Source organism: Pristiophorus japonicus, chromosome 6 (genome assembly GCF_044704955.1).
Source record: "Pristiophorus japonicus isolate sPriJap1 chromosome 6, sPriJap1.hap1, whole genome shotgun sequence".
Classification (NCBI taxonomy): Eukaryota; Metazoa; Chordata; class Chondrichthyes; family Pristiophoridae; genus Pristiophorus; species Pristiophorus japonicus.
The window spans coordinates 146,804,930-146,823,922 of record NC_091982.1 but is presented as its reverse complement, the minus strand read 5'-3'; the positions used below and the strand labels follow the sequence as shown (position 1 = coordinate 146,823,922).

Here is an 18,993-nt window from a genome sequence, read left to right as displayed (position 1 = left end):
AAAAATTTCTAATATTTACCTCAGATAAAAATTCATAGCTTATCTGATCCGTATTACATAAACTACATGAAACTTCTGTATTTTAATTAAAGTTTTTCTTTAAATTTCAAACTTGGCTTAATATTTTAATACCTTGGCATGCGGGGCATCAGAGACAGAGAGAGACAGAGGCATTGAAGCGAAAACATTAATTATGGTGCTCAAACACAGACAGCTTTAACTTAATCCATATTAATTGTGAAATCTGATTTTTTTTTAGTGTTTTCATTACATCAGATGCCTTCTGTTTAGCCCTGGCTGATGGCAAAAAATGGCAGAGAAACGTTTCAACTAAGTGTTTGTAGCAATTGATTAATTCATGTTATCCTTGCTAAGAAATGTGTGCATAACTGAATTACAATGAATACATTTCAAGTGGAAGAAATTTAGACTGATTTGGAATGAATAATCAGTGTGACACAGAAACTTGCTTTTTGCAGAAGTGCGATGGACAGGATGTTTTAGTTGGTATTCCCAAAAACATCCTGCAGAAGAAATATTCAAGTTTAATGGCAGATTTTGAATTTAGAATGATTATTTGACCCAAACCTTTTAGTTATGCTAATTATTGTTGCCAAAGAAAAGATAGAATTCAATTTAATCTTCTCAATTCATATTTTTTCACTGTAAATATCAGCCTAAAATATCAAACTAAGTCCAGTTATTGTATCATGTCTACAACCCTCGTGATCGGTCCCGCTCAAAAAAATGTTTGAAAACAGATATGTAATTTATATTCAAAAAATATTGTATTTTATTTCTGTCATGAAGAATAATGGGAGAAACTGTCAGCAAAATGTTAATGTTTAAAGCTACATTACCTTAAAAAAGACTAATGATCAAAATGGAGGATCTTAAAAGAGGTGTGGGGGGGGGTGGTTGCAAGACTGGAGGAAGTTACAGTGATAGGGAGGGGCGAGGCCATGAAGTCATTTAAACTAAGATGGGAATTTTAAATTTGAGATGTGGGGGTCAGAAGCCAGTATAGGTCAGGGGTGATGGGTGAGCGAGACTTGGTGCGGGTTTGTTAAAATCCATCTCTATGACCAAGCTGCTTTGACTTGCCGTTCATTTTTTTTGGTGACACCTCTGTGAAGAATTTTGGGATTATTCTCTACATTAAAGGCGGCATATAAATATAAATGTTTATTATTGTCACAGCCTTTTCATCTCCTCTCGTCTCATCGCTATGAAATTGGCTGACTAATGAGATTATTTTAATCGCACCCTGCTACATTGCGTGCCTGCGAGATAGACAAACTAAAAGCTGCTGGACAGAATGCAGAAGTGTTTTAAGCCTGAATGCTTCCAGTTCCATTTGCCAGTGTATCACAAAACCTCTCAGCCCCTTGTTGCTTCCAGCTCTCCCTTGGTACTTCCAGCCCTCTACCCCGTGATACTCCACGGAGTCCTGTTCTTCTCCAGTACACCAACCCCCTAGTCCATCGTACTCCTCCCATGTCCGAGTGTTTCCTATTGGTCCCGCACTCCTCCTCCTAACCAGTCCTTGATTGTCCAGAACTCAGCAACCAAATTCCCCATCTTCTGAGTCCTTTGGTTATTTCACCCCACCCCCTGACTATTTCCAGGCACCTGTCTCCTCCACTTTTCTTCCTCTCCTCTTTCTCCCCCACCCTATACACCTTGCCTCTAATCCTTTGTACCTTAAGCATTAAAGGTGAGAGATTTTGACTACACCAGTGAAGGAACATGTGCGAGAAAGACGAAGAAGCACTGGGAATGCATAAAGGAGACCATAGAGAAGAGATGACAGAATAAGACTGAAGCAATGAGGGAAAGAGATAGACATCACATTGGAAAAAATTTTCATAAGCCATACAGAGAAAGAGAGAGAGAAGATGAAAGACAACAACATAGCATGAAGACGCCCAATGGGAGGTGAAAGGGGCAGAGATTGGAAAATAACTTTAGCAATAAACAACATTCCGTAGGGCCGCATCAATTTGTGATGTAGTGAATGTGTCCTGTGAAAAAGGACGATGATGAAAAAAGTGCTGACTTCTGTCTGAGCAAGAGATCTACTTTGTGTGTTTGCTGGTGTAAAGCTTTGATCCTTAAACTGCTGTATCGTCTGACTCACTGAGCCATGGCATGGGGGATTTTGAAACATTTACTAATTATTAGAAAGAAACGTTGCAACGACAGGGGCATCTTCTCAAATCATTCAGTCCCAGTTCCAAGGAATAGTCTTGCATCGCTTCAAAACATCATTATTAGTGTCTCAGGCTTTTCATCATTTCGGTGAAACACCTTGCTCTCAATGATTCTCTATTCCTGTTCCACATCACTCTCATCACATAGTTAAGAACATTCTTGGACACATTGAACATCATGAGTTTAGAGTTTAGGACTGTAAGGAAAACTAGATTTCAGGGCATTGGTACTGGACGTTTTGTTGTCACTGAAATTTATTGGTGCCCAGGAGTTTACATCCTTGGAGAAATGATAATTGACTCTTCTAATCTTGCTGCTCCCCAATTTGGACTGTATTTATTAGCTCAGTGAAGGGTATAGGGCTCAACCAAGTTTGGAAGTTGAGCTGTATTGAAGACCAATTGCCTGTTTCTGCCATTTGCATTTTGGGGAGAGCCCTGAGTGAGTTGCACAAAGGGATTCTGGCTTCTAATCACAGTACTGTTTGTTCAATCTCCAGGGCACAAAATTGTGGATAATCATGGAATATCTGGGTGGAGGTTCTGCGTTAGACTTGGTGAGTACAGTTTTTGATCATAATGCCAATTCACTTTGTTTGAATATGTCCTAACTCAGGAAGCCAATAGCACAACATTAGGATACTGAGCTATAAACTGCAGATTTGGCCTTTATTCCCAGTTTCAGGTTGGTTTTGAAATGATGCCACTAGAATATTGGGGTTTCACTGAAGAGATGAGTGTTTGAACCCCAGTCCCAGATTAGCCTGCTAACTGCATTACTGGAGCTCTCCACACTCAACTAGATGATGTATATTTGAATCCCAGACTCGGATAGTGCAGCTATACCCTCTGGGTTCCTGATCACACAAAATAAACTATACATCGTCAATTATTCATCTTAAAGCTCTCTTGTGCCTGGTTAAGCATGCTTCACAGCCTTGTAGCAATAGATTTGAGCAGTTGTCGGGTGATCTTTGAATTTGCTATGTGTTTTCGCTACAGCTGCATTTGCAATCTCAACTTCTATCAACCCCCCCCCATTTAAAAGTTTGCTTTCTCAATTGTTTAGTGGGCTTGCACGTTTAGTCACCGTGGAACCGTACCTTTTGGATATTATGGGAATCCAGGGATATGGGGATGGTGCAGGAAAGTGGAGTTGAGGTCGAAGATCAGCCATGATCTCATTGAATGGCAGAGCAGGCTCAAGGGGCCGAATGACCTATTCCTGCTCCTAATTCTTATGTTTTTATGTACTTCAGTGAGAAGTCCATGCCGTCAGCAGGGGAGGAGAAAATTAACAGAAAATATTGAATAGCTTAAAAAAAAACAGTTTGCTTACACCAGCTGGTCCTGATGGAGACAATCCGATCAGCCTTGAGCAAAGAGAATTGTAATCTTAAAATAATCTCCGCGAGTTTCTTCCTGCTCCTAGATTTTCTTGAGCCTTTTTCTTGCCAATTTTCTCCTCTCCCTGAAAAAGCATTGACTACTTGCGAGGTACAGTCCCACGGGCAGTATTCATCTTCTGCTGCCTCACGCAAGTGGCCATGACTCATGGATGAACCTTGATGTTTGACCAGTGGAGCATCACAGCTGAGTCTGATCCTGGCACGCGTGCTTGCAGCTGGGTTATTGGCCAGTAGCCATCAATGGCCAGGCGACCCTGGCTGATTGTTGCCCTCTGTAACCAATGGCCAGTTGAGATCCGCTACCTCAGTGCAGGCTGGCAATTGAACTGAAGACCTTTCTGGTCAATGTAGCTCTGTCACTCACTGGATACATCAGGGGAGCTCTCTATTGTTAACAGACAGTTGTGGTATTTGCAGCTGAAACCAGGCCCTCTGGAGGAGACGTACATTGCAACAATCCTACGGGAAATCCTTAAAGGTTTAGACTATCTGCACTCGGAACGGAAAATTCATCGCGACATTAAAGGTAAGGGCACCATGAGGGATGGGGTTGTCCAGCATGATGTTCTGCAGTAAGCAAGCCAGCAACTCTTTGGTTTTTGGGTAATTATAACTTCTGTCCTTTATTTCCAAATTACTGAAAGAGTGAGAGACAGCACCAGAATCCTTCTGAAAGAAGGGAAATTGCACGATCAGGAACTCTTTCTGATGAAAGGATTGGGAAAGGAAGACGTGTATTTATATAGTGCTTTATCACATCTCAAAAGCCTCTCAAAGCGACAGGATTTTGGTTGAATGTCACACCTCTGAGAATGCAGTACTTCCTCAATACTGCACAGGCACATCAGCCTAGATTGTGTGTTCACGTCCTGAAATAGGCCTTGAATCCAAACCACCTGTAATGTATTTGCTTCATGGGATCTTTTCTTAAGAATTCATAGCAACACATCGCTATTAAGAACTAGTTGGTTTATTAGCAAAAGGTTTAACAATCACACTACACATTACCAGTTCATCCGCCGGGCTCACAAACCACCTGCCTTATCGTGGATCCCCCCCCGAACCCAACTGGCTGGGGTTTTATTGAGTCGTGTGAACAGCACGTGACTGGCTAAGCCACTCCCATTCAACAGTTCTACAAACCTGTGAGCATCCTCACAGGTGCATACATTACACCACCTAACTCGGGCGAGTGTAGTGACCAACTGAGTAAAAGCGAGGGGATAGAACGTATTGCAGAAGGGAGTTGGGAAGAGAGGAGTGAACAAGAGAAAGAGACCCTGTTATTGGGGAATGGCACAGGAAAGAGAGAGTCACCCTGTTGTTGGGGTGGGTTAACTCTGCTGCCTCCCATTTCCAATTCCAGCCTCACCTGGCCCTCGCATCCACCTCTAACCTGACGTGTCTTGGCTGTGATATTGCTGCATTCACTTTTTTAAAAAGAGATAGAAAAAAATAACACATGGACTAGATCAGTGAAGAAGGTGTCCAGAGCAAGTGGAGGAGGTTCCTAGAAAGAAAAAGAAAGTCTTGGATTTATATAGCGCCTTTCACGACCAGTGAAGTATAGTCATTGTTGTAATGTAGGAAATGCGGCAGCAATTGCCCACACAAACAGCAATGTGATAATGACCAGATATATTGATTGAGGGATAAATATTGGCCACCACACCGGGGATAACTCCCATGCTCTTCTTTGAAATAGTGCCATGAGATATTTTACGTCCACTTGAGAGCAGACGGGGCTTCGGTTTAACATCTCATCCAAAAAACGGCACCGCCGACAGTGCAGCGCTCCCTCAGCACTGCACTGGAGCGTCAGCCTCAATTATTTTTTTTTGTGCGCAAGTCCCTGGAGTGGGCCTTGAACCCACAACCTTCTGACTCAGAGGCGAGAGTGCTACCCACTGAGCCACAGCTGACGCACAGAAAGCTGAGCTTGGAGTGCTTGACTAAGCAAAGTAAGGGAATGCCACGCAACCTGTGCTAAAGCTGGCCCGAGAGTTTTTGACAATGAGGCAAAAAGTGGAAAATACCCCATTCTTCAGTCATACATTCCTCACACATGGTTGAAACTTGGTCAAGCTTCATCAGTTTTGAGCAAACTCCTTAAGATGTGCATCATGGCACCATGCTGAGCGAAGACGCATGACCTCCCCCAGCCTTGTTTAAGCCCCCGGACATGCACCAATTTATTTTTAACCTCAGAAGGATGTCCATCATTTGAAGAATAATGAAAACCTTACAAGGTAGTAACCCTTCCCCAGCACTGAGATTATTAACTCAATGTGCGCAAAAAAAAATCTCTTTTTTATCTAAGTTCCTTTGTAAGGCACAGTGAATGTGTTTTACACACACTTATCCTTGCATGCCTGGGTTTGAGCTGAGACGGGAACAGAAAAAGGACAGTTTTGAGTGTTTATTTTTTTTAGAGTTCTTTTTGTGAGTCTTGTTTTCCTTGACTGACCTGACTACAAGTCTAGATAAATATACGCACTCATTTTCACATTAACTGAAGCAGGTGGCTGCAGTAGAAACCAGTTAGTTTTAATGCCCTATTTTGTCATCCCTCCACAGCTGCTAATGTATTACTGTCAGAACAAGGCGACGTGAAGCTTGCGGACTTTGGGGTTGCCGGCCAACTAACAGATACACAGATAAAGAGAAACACTTTTGTGGGGACGCCCTTCTGGATGGCACCAGAAGTCATTAAGCAGTCTGCATACGATTTCAAAGTGAGTGAGCAACTGTACACGAGTTCGGTCTCCGCAGACTTGTGTTCGGTCACTTCCGCCAGGTTTATTCCCATTGCTGTTCACGTGCAGCCAGGCACCGGCAGCGTATGTGAAACGGATGACACCGATTGGGCTTCAAACCACAACTAATATTTGGCACTCTGACTGACTGGATGTATCGCTCCAGCAACGGCATTTGAACAGTGTCCTTTCCCATTCCTCAGCCTCCCTGACCCCACTCTATGGTCCATTGATGTGATACTCTGTTTAGGGGGTAGAACAGGAGGGCAACGGCAGCGGCAGCGAAGAGTGACGTCAGCAAGGTCCAGGTCGGTGATTGGAGCGTGGGCAGATACAGCAGTAGCGGCGAGATCGGGGCGAAGGAGCTGTGGGAGACTGGCGCGATGTGATCGGGGCCCAGGGGAGGCGTGAGTTTGGGGCCAGGGGCCCAGGGGCAGCATGGGTCAGCCCACACTGCGATATGTGTGCGCACTAGGCCCGTGCAGCAGAGCTGGTCTCCAGTTGTCTTGGTTAATCCTTGCCACTGGACCAAGACCTAGCTCTGTCAAGCCCGTGTGGTGGCTGGTGTGCAACGGTCACCCCATGTTTTTAAAAAAAAAATCCACACACAGGCGTCTTCCACCCTTCATTCGAAACACCTGTGAACTCATCCTTTTTTTGGCTTGGAAGCAAGTCATCCTCGTTTCGAGGGACTGCCTATGATGATGATGTTTAGGGGCCTGGGTGAATGAACTCACCCGGCTGAGATGTTGGTGGTTGCGGGGAGGAGATGAGAGGAGAAAGGGATTGATGCAAGGTGCATCCATGCCGAGACTTGAGCCCACAACCTTTTGGTCTAGAGGCAAGTTCTGGCTGACATCCTGAGGTGGTTTTACTTGGATTGGCACTGCCATATGGAAACGGGAAAAGCGAGAAACCTGCAAACGTTTGTGTATTTAGGAAAGTGCAGGGCTGAGAAAGGCAACATAGTCCATCAGGTCAGTTCCAAAGTACAAAAAAATGCACCATTTTAATTTCATAGCCTTCAATTTCCTCACCAAATATCCATTCAGTAAGCCCTTGCATTTACTGACACTATCAGCCCTGCCCTGAGAGCAGTCAATTCCACGAGTTCACCACCTTCTGTATCATGTAATTAAATCTAAATGTTTCCTTCTGAGCTTAAGTGATGCCCCCTTGTAGAATTTGTTAGCTTCCATTAGGATTCTGAGTACTACAGTTCCCAGTTCCTATAGCCTGTCCTTGTAGCCTAATCACATGTTTCAAATGAGTCACCCCTCACTATACCATCTGTCGTTCACTGACTGGAATTGTACAATACCGCACTAACTGTCTCCATAAACTCAAGATCACTCCCCGGGTACTACTATTTCTGTTACTACTACAGGTGCAATGTCCCGAATCCGAAAACCGGAATTGTCTGAAAACTGAACATTTCGGCGAGGAGCCAGAGGATCGTGGGGCAGCGAGGTCCAAGATCTGGCAAAACCCGAAATCCGACACGGATTCGGTCCGCGACGAGGTCCAAGATCCGGCAAAACCCGAAATCCGACACGGATTCGGTCCTGAGGATTCCGGAGTTCAGACGTACCTGTACCAGCATTTATATAGCCCTTTTTAATCTAGGAAAAACGTAAAGGCGCTTCACAGAAGTGTCTCTCTTATCCCTCTGCCTATACACCCCAAGATCATCTTTGCTTTCTTTACTGTTGCTGCATACAGGTGCAGCATTGAGAATCCGGAGTTCTGGAATCCAGACTCCGGACCGATCGGTGACAGGGTCATCCGGAATTCATAAAATGTTCCAGAATCTGGACCCGACGACCCTGCCAACCTCGGGAGCCCCACCGCTGCCCGACCTCGGGCCTCTCCTCGTTCGCCCCGCTCACATCACCGCTGCTGCCCTTGCCTCGGGGCTGGCCGCCCGAACGCCTCTTCAGTGGGGCCTGCCCAACAGCAACCTCCTCAACGGAGCCCGCCAGAACGCCTCCTTGGCAAGGCCGAATAGCTTCTCAGCGGGAATACCCCTTTTCTGGCGTCCCAAAATCCGGAAATACCTGAAGCTGGGCTCGGGCGTTTCCGGATTCGTGATGTCAGAAAGTAAATCGAAAGTCTGGAAAAGCCTGGAATCCGGAACGGCCTTGGTCCCGAGGGTTCCGGATTTTAGGTGCTGCACCTGTCCTATGCTTGTGGTTTCAGCAATCTATGTAACTGTACCCCCAGGCCCATCTATTTAAATCCCTTCCCCAATCTCATCACTCCATTTATCCACACTAAATAATAATCGACTCCGGTAAGACCGACTTCAAGTCTATCCAAACTCCTTTCTCTATTTTGTCCACTTGGTTTTGATGTTTTCAGCTCTCCCTTCCAGTTTGATATTAATAAGTAATACTAATTTTGCTGGTTCTGCAATTACCCCTTGAAAAAAATAAACCAAACTACTGAAAAAAGACAGTTTAAGCAGAAATGAGTGAGCAAGCTAATGAGCTGCATTGAAATTTTCTGACCTGGAAATTGGGAACAACTCATTAGAGCTGTGACCTTTCACCTGTGGGTCATGTGTCTAAATCCATCTCGGCTGGAGCAAATTCCTAATGTTGAGCCAAATTATTTTATTTTTATATTCTGTAACCTGTATTTGTGTACAACCTCCTCACATGTCACACCTATCATTGACCAAAAATGCACTCTTATGTTCATGCATGTATTGGTTTCTCTCTCCCCATCCGCTCCTTTCCCTGCCCGTGTGTGTATAGATGGTTCCTTTTTTCTCCTTCCCTTTGAGTATCTGTGGTGCGTCCTCACTCTCCCTGTATCCCAGGTGTATCTGTGTTCTCTGTCTCCCTCTCTGTCTCCCTCTCTCTCTCCCTCTCTCTCTCTCTCCGTCTCTCTCTCTCCGTCTCTCTCTCTCCGTCTCTCTCTCTCCGTCTCTCTCTCTCCGTCTCTCTCTCTCCGTCTCTCTCTCTCCGTCTCACTCTCTCCGTCTCACTCTCTCCCTCTCACTCTCTCCCTCTCACTCTCTCCCTCTCACTCTCTCCCTCTCACTCTCTCCCTCTCACTCTCTCACTCTCTCCCTCTCACTCTCTCCCTCTCACTCTCTCCCTCTCACTCTCTCCCTCTCACTCTCTCCCTCTCACTCTCTCCCTCTCACTCTCTCCCTCTCACTCTCTCCCTCTCACTCTCTCCCTCTCACTCTCTCCCTCTCACTCTCTCCCTCTCACTCTCTCCCTCTCACTCTCTCCCTCTCACTCTCTCCCTCTCACTCTCTCCCTCTCACTCTCTCCCTCTCACTCTCTCCCTCTCACTCTCTCCCTCTCACTCTCTCCCTCTCACTCTCTCCCTCTCACTCTCTCCCTCTCACTCTCTCCCTCTCACTCTCTCCCTCTCACTCTCTCCCTCTCACTCTCTCCCTCTCACTCTCTCCCTCTCTCTCTCTCCCTCTCTCTCTCTCCCTCTCACTCTCTCCCTCTCACTCTCTCCCTCTCTCTCTCTCCCTCTCTCTCTCTCCCTCTCTCTCTCTCCCTCTCTCTCTCTCTCCCTCTCTCTCTCTCTCCCTCTCTCTCTCTCCCTCTCTCTCTCTCTCCCTCTCTCTCTCTCCCTCTCTCTCTCTCCCTCTCTCTCTCTCCCTCTCTCTCTCTCCCTCTCACTCTCTCCCTCTCACTCTCTCCCTCTCTCTCCCTCTCTCTCTCTCCCTCTCTCTCTCTCCCTCTCTCTCTGTCTCTCTGTATCCTGAGTGTATCTGTGATGTTTCTCATTCACTCTCTCGATCCCTGTGTGTGTTATTCATCTATTCATCTATCTGGCAGGTTACATAATGGTTTTAACTGGATCTCGCCAAGTTATTTCATTTTACCTTTTTTGGCAGTTGGTTGAAACCAGTAGGTGACGAAAGAGTCTTGAGATGACTTCTCTCCACAAAAATCATGGTAACAGCTAAAACTGACCAGAAATCCGATAACATAAACCTTCCCAAATGCGTGACCGAATCGAGGGACTATGCTCAAAAAGGGGGCGGAGCCCAATGCGCGCATTCGCAGAAGAACACCCGAAAACATAGTGCAAATAGTCACTCTGCACGTTAAACAGAGTGATCATTTTCTTGTATGTTATGAGAAAGGAAAGAGCAAAGACTCGGGAGAACAAAATGGGCTCCCACTTTATGGATTCAGGCTTGCAATCAGCTGTACTTCTGGCCGGAGCTTAAATGAATTCGATGGCAACAAGTAGGAAAGCGTAGCAATAGCACCAAAAGAGCGTCCTTTACAATCAGCAGTGCTACTCTGCTCTGACCTCGGCCTGAAAGCAGCAATGCGTGTTGAGAACGGGTGTGAGGCTTTGGGTCGACGCCTGACAAGTCTATACCTATTTGGAGCTTTAGTGGCTGCAAGGCACTTGTTGCAACAGCAAGCCAGAGCGGCATGGGAGACGGTCGGTAGATTTTGAAATGCCACGCTATTAGGAAGTCTCACATTTCTGATCCTGCAAGACTTCCGCAGTCTGGTGTCGTTACAAATACTGAGACAGTACCAGTTTTTACAATGTCAATGTTCATATTTTTAATATGCAAGTTCGCAAACAAAAGTGAATTTGCAGCGAGACGCCTCCCTGCTCCCCCACGCCGTCACCTTGAGTAGAAAAATTCACCAAGAAGTATAAATGGTGATGGAGGTAAACAGAATAATTCTGCTAACCTCAGATTTGCACGAGTTGACTTATAATGGAGGCAAATGCAGGAGTGATGTTTAAAGTTTAGTGTTTATATTTAGGCTAGAGTTTCTCATTCTCTGACTTGTTTGTTTTCAGGCAGATATCTGGTCCCTTGGAATAACTGCAATTGAATTAGCGAAGGGAGAGCCCCCGAATTCAGAGTTACATCCTATGCGAGTTCTTTTCCTGATTCCCAAGAACAACCCCCCAACTCTGGAAGGAAACCACAGCAAGCCCTTCAAAGAGTTTGTGGAGGCCTGCCTAAACAAAGATCCCAAATTCGTAAGTAGAAGGACACTGTTTTGAAGGAAGATGTATGCATGGTCCAGAATTTCAGTGTTGCTGTTGCTTCACTTGCAGACTCGTGCATCCATCGGTCTTGCCTGTAGTGATTTGTAGAGAAAGAAAGAAATAACTTGTATTTATATAGTACCGTTCATGTCTTCAAGCACTTCACAGCCATGAATTACTTTTGAAGTGTAATCACTGTTGTAGAGAAATACGGCAGCCATTTTGCATCAGCAAGTTCCGACTTACAGCAGTGAGGTAAATAGACAGGTTTTGTGTTTCAGTGGCATTTATTGAAGTATTGTTGGCTAGGATTGTTGGGGAGAAATCAGCTGCTGCTGTTCGAATAATGCAGTGCGATCCTTTACATCCACCTGAGACAGAAGAGGATTCAAGCAGACTCTGTTTAACATCTGTTTAACATTTAGGAAGGATAGACAAAGGAAAAGGAGGTGGGGTGGCGTTGCTGGTTAAAGAGGAAATTAATGCAATAGTAAGGAAAGACATTGGCTTGGATGATGTGGAATCGGTATGGGTGCAGCTACGGAATACCAAAGGGCAGAAAACGCTAGTGGGAGTTGTGTACAGGCCACCAAACAGTAGTAGTGAGGTTGGGGACAGCATCAAACAAGAAATAAGGGATGAGTGCAATAAAGGTACAGCAGTTATCATGGGCGACTTTAATCTACATATTGATTGGGCTAACCAAACTGGTAGCAATGCGGTGGAGGAGGATTTCCTGGAGTGTATTAGGGATGGTTTTCGAGACCAATATGTCGAGGAACCAACTAGAGAGCTGACCATCCTAGAATGGGGGATGTGTAATGAGAAGGGACTAAATAGCAATCTTGTGCGAGGCCCCTTGGGGAAGAGTGACCATAATATGGTAGAATTCTTTATTAAGATGGAGAGTGACACAATTAATTCAGAAGCTAAGGTCCCGAACTTAAGGAAAGCTAACTTCGACGGTATGAGGCGTGAATTGGCTAGAATAGACTGGCAAATGAACTTCAACAATTGTACATCACTGTCTGGAGTAAAAATAAAACGGGGAAGGTGGCACAACCATGGCTAACAAGGGAAATTAAGGATTGTGTTAGATCCAAGTAAGAGGCATATAAATTGGCCATAAAAAGCAGCAAACCTGAGGACCGGGAGAAATTTAGAATTCAGCAGAGGAGGACAAGGGGTTTAATTAGGAGGAGGAAAATAGAGTACGAGAGGAAACTTGCCGGGAACATAAAAACTGACTGCAAAAGCTTCTATAGATATGTGAAGAGAAAAAGATTAGTGAAGACAAACGTAGGTCCCTTGCAGTCAGACTCAGATGAATTTATAATGGGGAACAAAGAAATGGCAGACCAATTGAACAAATACTTTGGTTCTGTCTTCACATAGGAAGACACAAACAACCTTCTGGATCTACTAGGGGACCGAGGGTCTAGAGCGAAGGAGGAACTGAAGGATATCCTTATTAGGCGGGAAATTGTGTTGGGGAAATTGATGGGATTGAAGGCCGATAAATCCCCAGGGTCTGATTGTCTGCATCCCAGAGTACTTAAGGAAGTGGCCCTAGAAATAGTGGATGCATTGGTGATCATTTTCCAACAGTCTATCGACTCTGGATCAGTTCCTATGGACTGGAGGGTAGCTAATGTAACACCACTTTTTAAAAAAGGAGGGAGAGTGTAAACGGGTAATTATAGACCGGTTAGTCTGACATCAGTAGTGGGGAAAAGGTTGGAATCAATTATTAAAGATGAAATAGCAGCGCATTTGAAAATCAGTGCAGGATCGGTCCAACTCAGCATGGATTTATGAAAGGGCAATCATGCTTGACAAATCTTCTGGAATTTTTGGAGGATGTAACTAGTAGAGTGGACAAAGGAGAACCAGTGGATGTGGTGTATTTGGACTTTCAAAAGGCCTTTGACAAGGTCACACAAGAGATTGGTGTGCAAAATCAAAACACATGGTATTGGGGGTAATGTACTGACGTGGATAGAGAATTGGTTGGCAGACAGGAAGTAGAGAGTCGGGATAAACGGGTCCTTTTCAGAATGGGAGGCAGTGATTAGTGGAGTGCCGCAGGGTTCAGTGCTGGGACCCCAGCTCTTTACAATATACATTAATGATTTGGATGAAGAAATTGAGAGTAATATCTCCAAGTTTGCAGATGACACTAAACTGGGTAGCGGTGTGAGATGTGAGGAGGACGCTAAGAGTCTGCAGGGTGATTTGGACAGGTTAGGTGAGTGGGCAAATTGCATGGCAGATGCAGTATAATGTGGATAAATGTGAGGTTATCCACTTTGGTAGCAAAAACACGAAGCCAGAATATTATCTGAATGGCGGCAGATTACGAAAAGGGGAGGTGCAACGAGACCTGGGTGTCATGGTTCATCAGTCATTGAAAGTGGGCATGCAGGTATAGCAGGCGGTGAAGAAGGCAAATGGTATTTTGGCCTTTATAGCTAGGGGATTTGAGTATAGGAGCAGGGAGGTCTTACTGCAGTTTTACAGGGCCTTGGTGAGGCCCCACCTGGAATATTGTGTTCAGCTTTGGTCTCCTAATCTGAGGAAGGACGTTTTTGCTATTGAGGGAGTGCAGCGGAGGTTCACCAGACTGATTCCAGGGATGGCTGGACTGACATATGAGGAAAGAGTGGATCAACTGGGCCTTTATACACTGGAGTTTAGAAGGATGAGGGGGGATCTCATAGAAACGTGTAAGATTCTGACGGGACTGGACAGGTTAGATGTGGGAAGAATGTTCCCGATGTTGGGGAAGTCCAGAACCAGGGGACACAGTCTTAGGATAAGGGGTAGGCCATTTAGGACTGAGATGAGGAGAAACTTCTTCACTCAGAGAGTTGTTAACCTGTGGAGTTCCCTGCCGCAGAGAGTTGTTGATGCCAGTTCATTGGATATATTCAAGAGGGAGTTCGATATGGCCCTTAGGGCTAAAGGGATCAAGGGGTATGGAGAGAAAGCAGGGAAGAGGTACTGAGGGAATGATCAGCCATGATCTTATTGAATGGTGGTGCAGGCTCGAAGGGCCGAATGGCCTACTCCTGCACCTATTTTCTATGTATGTTTATCTGAAAGGCAGCGCATCCAACAACGCAGCATTTCCCCAACACTATACTGAAGCATCAGCCTAGATTATGTATAGATGAATGGGGCTTGAACACACAACCTTCTGACTCCAAGGCAAGGGCGCTATCACTGAGCTGAGGCTGACACAAGGAGGTGTTAAACAGAGGGCTTGAATAGGGAAGGACCTGAACAGCCACAGTACTGTTACCTTAAAGTTGAGGGAATGATGAAAGTGAGGTCCATGATCTGTAGTGGTGTGGTTGTTGTGCATATAGTGCATTCCCTGGTCAAAGACCGCCCTAAGTGGAGGAAATGCATCCGGGAGGGCACTGAGCACCTTGAGTCTCATCGCCGAGGGCATGCAGAAATCAAGCGCAGGCAGCGGAAAGAGCGTGCGGCAAACCTGTCCCACCCACCCTTTCCCACCTGTGACAGAGACAGTGGTTCTCGTATTGGACTGTTCAGCCACCTAAGGATTGATTTTAAGAGTGGAAGCAAGTCTTCCTCGATTGCCTATGATGATGAGTGCATTCCAGTGAAGTTTTTGCTTGAAATGTAGAGAAACCAGTTTGTTAAATGAACAAATAATCTTAAAGGGAATGTGGATTGTATTAGAAAAATCAGGGTGGGGAATTAATTCACCGATAATTATGGATCACAATGGGAATTTATTGGGAGGTTATTTTTCTATTCCCTTCTTCCCCTTTCCTCTCCCGACACTCGGTTTGGTTCCACGGGTACTGGCAGCCCTCCAGTTCCTTCCCAAGAGCGTATCACAGCTGGAGTATTCCAGCCCCAGTCTCACCCAGTGCCTATGCACGTCATCTTTCCAATAGGAGTTACTGGATATTAATGAGTAGGGATCTGTTTGTCTGACCCTTTCCCAGCACAGGAACACTCCAATGCACCAGCTATTTTGGCCTGGATCCTGATTGTCTGCATGGCTTGGTATTGCACTAAATAGTGTCTTTAATATATTGGGCCTTAAGGGGAGCAATTGGAGGTCATGTGGAAGCTGTGCATGATGGTGGCAGAGGATCGTGGGACTTGCTTGTTACTCATTATATTTAGGTACCTCAGGCTGTGTGGAGCTCGCTGACAAGTCAGTTTCTTCTGATCCTGTGAACAGCTCCTTTCAACTCATGGCTGTTGAAAGGTGCAAAAGCAAAATACAGCGGATGCTAGAATCTGAAATAAAAACAGAAAATGCTGGAAATACTCAGCAGCTCAGGCAGATTCCAGTAATTTCCCTACAATTGATGATGAACTGACATGTCTGCCGCTTCTCCCTCCTTCCTAACTTAAACAATGGAGTGATATTTGTCATTTTCCATTCCAAAAGGCACAATTCCTGAATCTAGAGCTTTGGAAAATCATGACTAAAGCATCTGAAATTTCTTCACCTACTTTTAATCCCCTGGGATGATCCAGGAGATTTGCCTCTCTTAAGATCCATTATTTTCTCCATTTCTTTTTTTTTTAACTTGTATTAAACACACTAAAATTCCTCTCCCTTATTTTTAGGTTCCCTTGTAATGCTGGTATTTTGCCCTCTTCTTCCAATCTGAAAATGGATACAATGGACTCATTTAACAAGTCTGCTGTTTCCTTATCTCCATCTCGCCTGCATCCGTCTTTAATAGGCCCACATTTCCCATTACCCTGCTCTTTCTTCAACATATGCAAACTTTTTCTGTTCGCTTTAATATCTCTCGCAATTTTTTGTTCATGCTCCCTTTCCGCACCTCTCAATACTTTCTTTGTAGCCCTTCATTGCTTTTTATAGCTCTCCAGTCTCACGTTTCCTTGCATTCCTGCAAGGCTTTCCTTTTGGCTTGATGCTGTTTTTTCCTCATTTTATGGATCATGGTTGCTTAACTACACAAGTTGAGCCATTTTAAACAAAATTTAGGAAATCTGGTGGTGCAGCAGACATCCAAAAACGCTGGAAATACTCAGCGGGTCAGGCAGCATCTATGGAGAGAGAAACAGAGTTAGTGTTTCAGGTCGATAACCCTTCGCCAATTCTGATGAATTGGCTAGAGCGGCCCCCTTACCCTCTCTGCTTCTCCACACCGACCACAACTAGTGCTCACACATCACCCTGCCGACCCCCATAACAGGGTAGCCCTCTCCTTCTCCCTCACTCGAGTGCTAGAGTGCTTTGTGTCTCTTTTTCTCTCTCATTATATTTTTGCTGGCGACATTACCAACTGAGGAATGTTTAAGAATATATTTCAATGGCGCACGTGAAACATGCATCATAAGTAAGTAGCATTGAACTTGGAGTGAACAAGTTAAGTTGGGGTAATAAAAACTGAAAATGCTGGAAATCTCAGCGGGTCAGGCAGCATCTGTGGAGAGAAACAGTTAATGTTTCGGGTCAATGACCCTTCGTCAGAAATGATGAAAGTTCAAAATGAACAGAGGAAAGAACAAAAGGGAAAGGTCTGTGATAGGGTGGAAGGCAGGAGAGGTTTGAGAGACAAAAGGTATGATGGACCGACTTGAGATGGCAATGGCAGAAGTTAGAAAAAGGTTAGTCTAGATAGGGTGTGAATGGTGGCATAATTACCAGCTGCCATGAGAGAGAGAATAAATAAATAAATATACATAAGATCGGGTGATTATATATTTTTTTTAAAAGGAGGACAGGGAGCAAAAATGGGCAGAGGTTATGGACTGAAATTGTTGAACTCGATGTTGAGTCCAGAAGGCTGTAAAGTGCCTAAACAAAAGATGAGGTGCTGTTTCTCGAGCTTGCGTTGAGCGTCATTGGAACAATGTAGGAGGTCGAGGACGGAGAGGTCAGAGTGGGAGTGGAGTGGGGAATTAAAGTGACGGGCGACCCCAAGTTAAGTTGGGGGCTGGAGTAAGGACAAAAAAGATGTTCTGAATAACGGAAACTGAGAGAAAGGAAGATTGAAAGTTGTGTGAATTGGAAGTGAGAAACAGCAATCCAGTGGAGAGAGAACATTTCAAGCGATATTGGGTAAGATTAAAATGATCCAGTGGGACTATAAAACTTTACTGCAGCTTCTGTTTCTTCAAATCCTAGAGACCAACAGCAAAGGAGCTCCTGAAACACAAGTATATCCAGCGCTACACGAAGAAAACCTCCTACCTAACGGAGTTGATCGACCGCTACAAGCGCTGGAAGTCTGAGGGTCACGGTGAGGAGTCGAGCTCCGAGGACTCCGACATGTAAGTATGCCTGGTTCCCAGCAGGGAAGGGTGGAGGGCTGCATCACCCTGACTGACTGATACCATTCAATCGCAGTATTGCATTCAGTCTAACCTGCAAGTGCTTTAGCTGCTCAGGAATACCGTATCATTCCAAGGTGCCTTTTGCTTTGCTTTAATTTACCTTTCTGGCCACATTTCATTATTTGGACAGTTATATTTTATATAGTTCTGTAATCCACTCCTTTTTGTTTGAGTGTTGGTTTAGAATTAAAAAAAATATATATCATTCTTTCCTCAGCAAGTAGAAGTCTCAAAATGCAAACTCATCTCAACCCATATAGAATTATAGAATGGTTACAGCACAGAAGGAGGCCATTCGGCCCGTTGTGCCCGTGCCGGCTCTCTGCAAGAGCACTTCAGCTAGTCCCACTCGCCCGCCCTTTCCCTGTACCTCTGCAAATATTATCCCTTCAGGTACTTATCCAACTCCCGTTTGAAAGCCACGATATGAATCTGCCTCCACTGCCCTTTCAGGCCGTGCATTCCAGATCCTAACCACTTGCTTTTTCCTCATGTCGCCTTTGGTTCATCACCTTAAATCTGTGTCCTCTGGTTCTCGACCCTTCTGCCAATGGGAACGGTTTCTTTTTATCTACTCCTGACTAGACCCCTCATGATTTTGAACACCTCTATTAAATCTGCTCTCAAACTTAACATAAGAACATAAGAAATAGGAGCAGGAGTAAGCCATTTGGCCCCTCGAGCCTGCTACACCATTTAATAAGATCACGGCTGATCTGATCTTGGACTCAGCTATACTTCCCTGCCCGCTTCCCATAGAGCAACCTTCTTTGTTCTAAGGAGAACAACCCCAGCTTCGCCAGTCTATCCACGTATCTGAAGTCCCTAATCCTGGAGCCATTCTCGTACATCTTTTCTGCACCCTGTCTAAGGCCTTCACATCCTTCGTAAGGTGTGGTGCCTCTATTTATGAAGCCCAGCTTTCTCATCCTGCCCTGCCACCTTCAGCGATTTGTGCACATATACCCACAGGTCTCTCTGTTCATGCACTCCCTTTAGAATTATACCCTTTAGTTTATATTGCCTCTCCTCGTTCTTCCATTGTCTCCTTCCTCAGAAATGTATTGATCAAGAAAGTTCTCCTGCACACACTTCAGAAATTCTTCCCCTCTCTGCCCTTTAGGTTATTACTATCCCAGTCTGTATTGGGATAGTTGAAGTCCCCCATTATAGTTCTTGCAGCTCGCTGTAATTTCCCTGCAAATTTTCTCCTCTATATCTTTCCCATTAGTTGGCAGCCTATTGAACACA

General features: G+C 45.0%; 1 protein-coding gene across 6 annotated transcripts in view; it reads left to right on the top strand.

Moving 5' to 3' along the window:
• The window catches only part of stk25b (serine/threonine kinase 25b), a 290,058-nt gene that overhangs the window by 249,681 nt on the left and 21,384 nt on the right, over positions 1–18,993 (top strand). For all 6 annotated transcript variants that reach the window (XM_070883287.1, XM_070883282.1, XM_070883281.1 and 3 more), the window contains 5 exons: positions 2,714–2,770; positions 4,040–4,148; positions 6,200–6,357; positions 11,185–11,370; positions 17,534–17,679. In XM_070883287.1, coding sequence (XP_070739388.1) covers positions 2,714–2,770; positions 4,040–4,148; positions 6,200–6,357; positions 11,185–11,370; positions 17,534–17,679 — 656 coding nt within the window. The remainder of the gene's footprint in view (positions 1–2,713; positions 2,771–4,039; positions 4,149–6,199; positions 6,358–11,184; positions 11,371–17,533; positions 17,680–18,993) is intronic.